Source organism: Engraulis encrasicolus, chromosome 19 (genome assembly GCF_034702125.1).
Source record: "Engraulis encrasicolus isolate BLACKSEA-1 chromosome 19, IST_EnEncr_1.0, whole genome shotgun sequence".
Lineage (NCBI taxonomy): Eukaryota > Metazoa > Chordata > Actinopteri > Clupeiformes > Engraulidae > Engraulis > Engraulis encrasicolus.
The window spans coordinates 48,019,770-48,029,769 of NC_085875.1; the positions used below are offsets into that span (position 1 = coordinate 48,019,770).

The 10,000-nt window shown below is 45.2% G+C and overlaps 1 protein-coding gene across 1 annotated transcript in view; it reads left to right on the forward strand.

Moving 5' to 3' along the window:
- slc8a3 (solute carrier family 8 member 3) overlaps window positions 1-10,000 on the forward strand; it is a 177,526-nt gene that overhangs the window by 152,209 nt on the left and 15,317 nt on the right. Inside the window, exon 6 of the mRNA XM_063223935.1 lies at window positions 7,865-7,882. Within this exon, the coding sequence (XP_063080005.1) occupies window positions 7,865-7,882 (18 nt within the window). The remainder of the gene's footprint in view (window positions 1-7,864; window positions 7,883-10,000) is intronic.

Sequence of the window (10,000 nt, forward strand, 5' to 3'; positions counted from 1 at the left end):
CAGCAGCATCACGGCTGAGAGAGCTGGAGAGCAGAGCAGAGGAGAGGAGAGTAGTGGAGAGGAGAGAAGAGGAGAGGAGAGGAGGAGAGGGGAGAGGAGAGGAGAGGAGAGGAGAGAGGAGGAGAGGAGAAGAGAGGAGAGGAGAGGAGAGGAGAAGAGAGAAGAGGATAGGAGAGGAGAAGAGAGAAGAGGAGGAGAAGAGAGAAGAGGAGAGGAGAAGAGGGAAGAGGAGAGGAGAGGAGAGGAGATGGGAAAAGAGAGGAGAGGAGAGGAGATGGGAAAAGAGAGGAGAGGAGAGGAGAGGAGAGGAGAGGAGAGGAGAGGAGAGGAGGAGGGGAGAGTAGTGAAGAGTGTACGCTCCTTCACAGCCCACTGCTCTCACACACACAGGATTCAAACAGTGGTCTCACATAAACCACATCACGGCGGATGCTCAATGGAAGACACACACACACACACACACAGGATTCAAAACATGGTGTCATATAGACCGCTGAGCACCACGGCGAACAAACTGGTGTGATAGCGTTTGTGATAAGCACCGGATTCTCGTGCCTACACTTTGGAATTAGATCAGAGTCTTGTAGTTACACGGGTATATTTGATTTACCTCAACGGCACCCTGTAGCCTACTCAACTTTACAAACAGTTACAGGGCACATGAGAATCCTGTTCAGATCACAAAAGCTACCACCACACCAGACAGAATCACGGCGGATTCTCAAACACAGGCTTCACACACATAGGAAACACTGATCTTACCTTTATCTCGTACATCAGGTCCATGCGCCGCTCGTTTCCTTCACTTTGGCGTTGCGCATGCTAACGTTGCTTTAGCCGGTGCTGTCCATCCAAAGCCACATCTATTCGAGACGCCCCAAACGTCCAAAGCAATTTGGCATTGAATATGAATATGAGTAGCCGCGAGGATTTGTGTTTCGTGAGGCTCCTTAGTCCTTAGTAAATTGTTAAGTCGTACAATTCCATGCGAATGGTCTTCCACACATTCTCGCCGGTTGCAAACGGGACACAGGGGAAACAAAAAATAGTTTCTGTTGTAGAACTCACTTTGAAATGATCGGGTAGTTATAACCTTCTGACCACCTGCAGTAGCAAACCCTTCAGCTCTGTCGGTCCTCCATTCTTTATCACATATTTTCCTCTTGGAAATCCAACTTTGAGAATGCTCTTAGTTTCGTTATGAAATCCACTTGTAGCAGACAAAGTGAACAAGCTAGCCAACAACACCGACTGGCTGTGAACTTCAGATTCGCTATGACGTAACTGGCCAGCAATACTCTCAATGCCAGAAGGAGTCTGCGGCCAGGCTACTGCTGGCCTCACCACTGTATATTTCAGTGGGCGTTATGCCAAAGCGTTCAGAGTAAAGAAATGATAATCACACGTAGAAAATAGTAGAACATTATCAGGAATTGAGGGCACACCATACATACTTCTATTAAGTGTATAAAAACGTTTAATACAATATTGCCAGGTTGCATTCACAGAACGAGCAAAATGGCGCATGCGCTGAAGCTTGTTAACGAGGGATTGCGCAATCCGGGGTGAGGCCAGTTCAGAGTTGCCCCAAATTCACCGTATTCGGAGCAATTTGACATGAAATGGGCAAATATTATGATTTTGGCCACGGAAATGATTGAAAATGAGTGAAACTGTTTAAATACTGCTCAAATGGTAGTTATGGTGCAGATGCTCGAAAACAATAGCTGTTATTGTTACTATTATTCACATTTACTGCAGCTCATCATTCTCAGGTCTGGCTGGTGAGGCCGTGCCTCCCCTGCCGTATTGGAGTGCACGTGCCTGACACACACACACACACACACACACACACACACACACACACACACACACACACACACACACACACACACACACACTGAAACAAAGCTCTGGTGAGGCTAGCTCCTACAGTTGATGTGTGTGTCTGCAGAAATAAAGGCTGTGTGAGCGTGTGTGTGTTAGGCTACTGTAGTGGCCTTAGCATCAACGCGTGCATGCATGACATCTTCATGGAGCCTTTTTATAACTTCATTAGAGACATCTGAGGTGCGTGTTTGTTTGCTCCTCTTGACTTCCTTTTGATTCTCATAAAGCTAGCATGCCTCTAACGGTTCTATTTTTAGATGCGTCCCAGCATCTCTATAAAAGGGTCTGTCCGTCCGTCCGTCCGTCCGTCTGAAACGCATTCCTTGTCTGAAACGCTGTCTGAAACGCATTCCTTCAATTGTTCCTTCCTGTGTCCACAAGGCGGAGGCAGAGAGGCATTTTGGCCTGGAGCGAATGCGTGTCAAAACGTATACGATATGTTACCAAACCGGCAAGGCTAAGCTGATTGCATTGTGAGACAACTGAGGGGTGCATTCAATTTTCGGCATTGTTTTGCGTTTGGACAGTGGTAGGCAACTTCGTTCCTTCTCCACAGCACACCAACACCACTGTGAGTGTCACTTAATGTTCACGGTCTTGTGATAGGCCTACACTTCGGCTGATAGTGTCGCGTTGTGCAGCTATTTTGGTTCATCAGAATGGAAATGAACGATTTAGAAGTCAGCATGCAGTATTTCACACAGATGTTTGTGCTCGGATAGAGGGGCGTTTGCATTGCATAACGCTCCACGACATGGAACCGTAATAAGTTGACAGGCGACCAGCAGCGCTACAGCTCTTCCTCTAAACGTGAGTTTGCAAACATTCTGCCACTACGTTTCAGTGAGTGGTCAGTGTTCTCGAACTAGTAGACAGATGGGCCATTTGCATTTCACATACGCTGTGTTACTGATGTTCTCGGGAATATTGCAAGGGAGAGTCGTTTTCTGCTGGCGGGCGTGTGGACCCCACAGGTGCTTTCCCTTGCGCTCAGAGAGAGCACGGGACAGAACGCGTTTTTTGCTTCGTAATTGGTTTGCAGTCGTATGAATTTGGTACACTCTGCCACTGAAGCTCACTGCTTTGTGCCTTGACGGTAAAAAGCTGGCATTGACAATTAAGCGCACAATGCATCCAAAGGGTGAACCCATAGCGCATGATTCACCCAAACGGTTTTATTTATTTATTAGGCTATTTGGCGATGTTTAGTTTCTTTCCCACATGCATATGACGCTGAAATGGCGTGATAAAGCCTACTAAAGGTTGATAAATAACCTAGTACTAATAATATCTGGTAATTTGTAATGTAGCCACTTGATCTATGTGAAATTTGAAATTAGATGCTTCTTTTCCAAATCCAACCATGATGACCTTATTATAGTCTAAACTGCAAAATATGAAGCTTTGTCTCATCATTTCACCACCTGCCACATTATTTGTAGTTTCCATGGGCAATAGGCTATGACCAATAAACAAAAAGCACATCCTCAGACGGGGGTGGGCGTTGACAGGTTAGGAAGAGGCCAGCAGGGCGTTTTGGGGGGAAAAAAGGTTGGAACTGGCATAGAGGGACGCATCTGTTGTCCGCCTGTCGGCCTTGTTATATACAGTAGGCCTAGGCTAACACACATAACAACACCTGGAGCTCTTGGTCAGACACGTCTACCCAATGTCCAATATATGCAAACCCTCTAAATGTATTGGAAAACATTTTGGGGGAAAACTTGCTGCATTTCTATATATCTAGTAAACTTCCAAAGTCAGTCCATCTTATTTTGTTTGAGCCTGACTTGGTGTACTTGATAATAATATTAGATTGGTTAAAAGCGATGTATAGGCCTGTTTGCCCAAGGGTGCACTGGTGAGCAAAGGGATGTTGCACATTTTCAATTCTTATCAGCATTGGCTTCAGAAGCTTTTTACTCACTGCCAGTTGCACTTCTGTATTATACAGTGACAACAAAACAACACAAGATTACATCAGTCTCTCTTAGGCCTAATTCACACCAGAGCGGTGAAGCGATTTTTACCGGCGGTGGCGAATAAACATGGAAACAGATCTGTCCTTCCACACCAACAAGCGGTAGTCGGGCGGTAGTGGCACGGAAGACGGCTCCGCTCCACGCTGCATCGAGCGAATTTTGGACACCAGCGACCGGCGGTGTCCCATTTAAATGAATGGCAAACTAGCAAGCTAGCTTTGGCTGTGGAGGGGATTTTGAACTGGACTGGCCGTGCACGCCGATGCTGTTGGTGTGAAAGGCTGAGTGGAACACACCGGCCGAAACTAAGCAGAAAGACCTGTCATCTCGATGCCGTTTCGCCACGCTCCAGTGTGGAGCCGGCCTTAGGTTTCGAGACTCATGGTTAAGCATTTGTGTAAACAATGTCCAGATTGTCTCTTCGTGGTTAGCAAGTATGCTAACATCACACAGCCTTTAGTTCAGCTAAAATATCAAAATTTGAATATGGTAAGGCATAGCTTTTGCATTAATAAGTGAATCAGTGAAGCTACGCTAATGAATAAAGTCTGTTTATAGCCTTGAGCCTGTGTTTTTTATACAGCAGTTAGCAGTTCCCATGCTAAGAGGCTTGCTGTTAGCCTTCTGCATGCTAGATTAGCCTCTTAGCCTTCTTCTCTACTCTGCTATGCGGTTAACACTATCAGCTTTCCAACTCAGTCAACATCCACATTAACAGGCCCTTTGAGGTTGAATTAGTCAATGCACTTTTAGCAGAGGCGGGCCAAGAAAGAAGCGGTGGTGACAGGGCCCAGCCCAGGGCACCTGGTTAGCATCACTTGAGCAAAGTGGTGATTGACATCCTGAAGTGAGCTATTTGCCATGTCAGATCCAGCTGTAGGCACCTCCAGATGTCTGTCTGTATGCCGTACTGATACGTAAGATGCGTGTGTCCAGGACAGCTGACAGCTTTGTCCAGGCCCAGGACATACTTGCAATGTAATGAGGACCCAATTCTGGGTCCCCCCCCTCCCTGGGCCCGGGGCAGCTCACCCCTCTGTACCCCCATACCCCCATACCTTCCCTGCATTCATACAATGTGTACAGGGATGGTTTTAGGCACGGGCAAACAGAACATCCACCCGTGGCGGTATTGTGTGTGTGTGTGTGTGTGTGTGTGTGTGTGTGTGTGTGTGTGTGTGTGTGTGTGTGTGTGTGTGTGTGTGTGTGTGTGTGTGTGTGTGTGTGTGTGTGTGTGTGTGTGTGTGTGTGTGTGTGTGTGTGTGTGTGTGAGAGAGAGAGAGAGAGAGAGAGAGAGAGAGATAGAGAGAAAGAGAGAGTCTGTGTGTGCACTGTTTTTGAAGAGACACTTTAATCTATATTCATTCAGACATTTCTTTGATGCACTGGGGTGGATGCACATGTATGGCATCATTGGAAAGTTCCATTACTGCCCTTTTCAATTGTACTGTACAGTATGATGTTGACGCATCAGTGCATTCCTGTTTCGGGCGAGTCATTTAAGCCCGGAGAGCATCCCGCCCCGGGAGTTAATCAGTGTGGAATCGCCATTGGATGCTGAGAGAGAGAGAGAGAGAGAGAGAGAGAGAGAGAGAGAGAGAGAGAGAAGAAATACATAAAGTGCAATGTGCTTGTGTGGCTGTAGCCTTGCATATTCTTCATCTGGAGGTAAACACAACACCAAATAACGTGTGATTCTCCTTCTCCTTCTCTCTCTCTCTCTCTCTCTCTCTCTCTCTCTCTCTCTCTCTCTCTCTCTCTCTCTCTCTCTCTCTCTCTCTCTCTCTCTCTCATCCGTACTTGTGTTTCTTATGCCCCTGAGACTTGACGTACTGTGCAGCTCACTGAGTCATCACCTCTGGCGGCAGGGCAGGACTGGTAATCTGGCATACAGGGCAATTTCCCGGTGGGCCACCTGTTTTCAGGGGCCAATACTGTGGTATTTTCATTGCTGTTGTTTCTCTTTTTGCCTTTAAAGATCAGCTTAGATGGGGCAGCCCATTCATCCATCTTTAACATAGGCAATAAACCGCGCCAAACATAACATTGTAGAAAGCACAAAGCTGGTCTATGCCAGAAATGCCCAGGTCGTGTTTTGGGTCCCAGTCCATGCCTGCCCAGCGGGCAGCTCCAAAGGTCCAGTGGAATTTATCTCCATTATTTTTCTGCCAGAAAGGTTCTGTTTTAGTCATCTAACCACACAAATCTAGCTCACGCCATCATCAAAAAGTCTAATTTGTAGAATTTCTCACAGTCTACTTTTTTAAGCCACAACATTCATATTTGTCTACTGTACATTATTTTTGCCTTTCATGTCTTTAATCGATAGGATAGTATGAGATGGTGACAGGAAACGTGTACACTCATTCTAAGGCCGGCCCAAAAGCACTGCGGCGCACTTTTGCTTCCGACAGAATTCGGACCCCCAAACCCAATTTCACACGAACACAGCATTGATAGTCAATGGGTGGTGCCGACAAAATAGAACTTGTCTCTAATTGCTATCCAACATCGGCGAATGTCCGTGGACATCGGCGCCAGTGTGCGGGGTTCTATTGAAAATAATGAAATCTGTTTAGGTGTAAACGCATAATGGATAAAAATAAATCCTCCATTGTAACAACTGCGTTTTAGCCCCCTAAATAGGGTATTTTCAAAGCTTTCTTATATCTGGATTTTAAATATCTGCTACGTGGAAGCGGAAGGCCAAAACCAATGTAACCAGGAGAAAAAAAATATCCACATATAAAAATATCCTGCTACGTGGAAACAGCTCTTAAGAAGGAATGTGTCGTGTCAACACATGCATCGTTATTTTTTTTTAACACATCATATGTGGAATGTGACACAACAGAGGTAGTGTTCAGAATGTATTTGATACATTTTGTGTTAAATTGCACATTAAGTATTCTTATTTTAAATGTATTTTCAATTCACGGCGTAGCCAAATATATGAACATTTTCTCATTTCTAATCAGGAATGTGGTTTGAAAATGCCTCAAAAACGGCTTTATTTTCATTTTTTGTATTCCTTATTACACTTTTCATTATACCCCTTGCTTACAAACATAGGGCACAACAACTGACACAAAATGTGTTGTCCCTGAGCACACACAGCAAGTGTTGTCGCTGAGCACACACAATTTGTGTCATCTCTTACACAGTAGGCCTACTTAGGAGAGAGGGATGAGGGAGGATTGGGAAACGACCTCAGACAGGAATCAAACCTTGGGTCCCTGGCATAATACGTAGTGCAGTGCCTTAGCCACTTGAACCATGGCCAAGGCCAGACTGCTGTACATGTTACAGCTGAGATTTCCTTCACATCTCAAAAAGCTAAGGCATCATCCATGTTTTCAGTTCTGTCACATTGAAAAACAACAGCCAGAGTGCTGTATCGTCTGTGTCACTAGTGTTAGCCACTTACCTATACATATTTGAAGATGGCGCATGAGTATGAACCACTGACACATTTGAAGGAAAATATACACATTTCAATCCGATAGGTATTAATGGAATTGATGGTGGTAAATACCATGACAAATACCATTTTGTGAATTAGCAGCAAAAAAATTGGATAGCAAAATGTCACATAATGGATCATAAAATGTTCTTATCCAAATCTCGTTCACACAATATTTATATTGGACAAAATCAATATAGGCCTAATATACCCCGACCACGTTGTTGTTAAAGAGTAGAAACATCAAACATCACACCCCTCAGTACAGTATCCACCCACAAATCTCTCTCTCTCTCTCTCTCTCTCTCTCTCTCTCTCTCTCTCTCTCTCTCTCTCTCTCTCTCTCTCTCTCTCTCTCTCTCCCAGTGTCCTCCTTCTCTCATTTCCAGTGCCATCACATACCCTGTGTCTTTGACTGACTTGTCTCTTCCTGTGTCATCTCTCTCCCCTTGTCCCTCCATCATCCTCCATCCTCTCCATCCATCCCTCCACCCCTTCACCCCTCTCTCCATCCCCCTCTCACTCACAGCCCTCTTGCTGGCTGACGGTAAGTCCATCCTGGGTGTGGCTTCATCCAATGCATCTGTGTGTGTTTGCGTGTTGTGTGATAAACTTCTCTTCTCTTCTCTTCACTTCACTTTGGAGTTTTCTCCACTCGTCACTTCTTAAAACTTTCTCCAGTGCCCTTGGATTTTACCCTCTGTATATTGTCACTGTCTCCTTTCTTCATTACTGTCTCTTATGCACGTCCTGTGTGTGTTTTTTAATTCTGCCTTTCTTATTTTTTTCTGTCCGATCCATTGACCTCTTCCATGTGAAATAATTGATTCCACCCCAATCTGTGGATTAATTAATTACAAAGCCATGAATTATGTTTGGCTGCCAGAGTGAAGGAAGGAACACTTGATTAGGGGGGAGATGAAAGACGCTGTCCCCCCAAAACGAGCTTTTTTAATTACCACCAAAATAGGACGGCTGACTACTTCTCGTTTTCAGGAAGTGAATGGCATGCTTACAGACAGGAAAGAATGAACAAGAAACATCACCGTTAAATATCTCATTCGCGCGTGTGTGCGTGCGTACGCGCGCGTGTGTATGTGTGTGCGTATGCGTGTGCGTGTGCGTGTGCGTGTATGTGTGTTTGTGTGTGTACCAGTGTCGCCAAGTAGACTAAATGAACACTGATATCAGTCATATCCTCCGAAGTGAGTCTAGTCAGAATTTCATCAGAATGCAATGCCATCCTAGCCTCGCGACGCCATCCTCTGTACTCCACCCAAAGATTTTGGCTCTGCACATCGTCTGGCAAAAGCCTCGAGCTCGGTTCTCTCAGTGTTTAGCCAATCAGCAAACAGTTGAGAGTGATGACGCGGAACTCACCCGCGAGCTCCGTTATGATTGGTTAAGGTAACTAAATTCACACTTTCGTTTTGTTATTTGTTTGCTTTTGCAACACTATATCGTAACAGGCATGCTAATAAAGCACAACATCGGTTGGAGTTTGGAACTCCAATTAATTTAAATGATAGAGTAAGATCAGACCATCTACCACCCTCCACGGAGACGGATTCCTCATGGCTTTTGCCAGACTGAACAGTCGGCTTTTCGCCCAGGCTAATGCCATCCTGCTTCTTGACGTACTCAAGACCTTGTAGCGCTGAAACATTGAAAGATTGGTATTCTATCCATGTATTCTACACAGTAGTATTGATGTTTGAGAGAGTCTTCATTTGTCAAGCAATGAATCTAATAATTGAATCATCTACCTATTGATGAAGATGATGGATTGCGTTGCATAGTATCGTTTTAATTCGAGTTGGGACACTGACACATTACATTTCATCATCTTTCACCACTTCTAACTTATGACGTCCGCCAATGCTGAAAATGTGAAGGTTCAAGGGTCTGTGTGTGTGTGCATGTACTTCTGCTTTACAGTCCAGTGAGTAGGGCTGCAGTCAAGTCCACCTTTGTAGAGTCCAAGACAAGTCCAAGACCAGAATAGTCAAGTCCGAGTCAAGTCCGAGTCCAAAGAGGTTCGAGTCCGAGACAAGACCGAGTTCAAAATGATTAGAGTCCAAGTCAAGTCCGAGTCACGTGTCGGTCAGTGTTAAACAATGAAAAGGATGAATGTCAATAATGAGAACCTTGGAAAGTAACCAATATGCTACGGATGTGAAGACAAACTTGTTTGTTATTGGATTTGAAGCTCCACTTAAGAATCTATGATGGCCAGTGTTCTAAAAAAATGTAATGACAGACCTGGCGAGTCCAAAAGCCTAATTTGGCAACACCAGTGTCCGAGTCCAAGTCAAGTCCGAGTCCAAACACTACAGAGTCCGAGACAAATCCAAGTCCATAAAAAATCAGGCGAGTCCGGACTCGAGTACTACAGCCCTGCCAGTGAGTCACTGCAGTCACTAAGCTGTCTCTGATTTGGTTTTATAGCTAACTCACACAAACACGCTGTCTGTATGAGGTGAGATGGAGCACTGTATGGCTTTGCTGGCAATTGCAGTGTGTGTGTGTGCATGTGTGCGTGCGTGCATGCGTGTGCTGTGCTGTGTGCCCGCACGTGCCTATGTGTGTGTGTGTGCATATGTGTGCGTTTGTATGTGGCTGTGTGTGTCCACATTTGTGTGTATGTGTGTGTGAATATATTTGC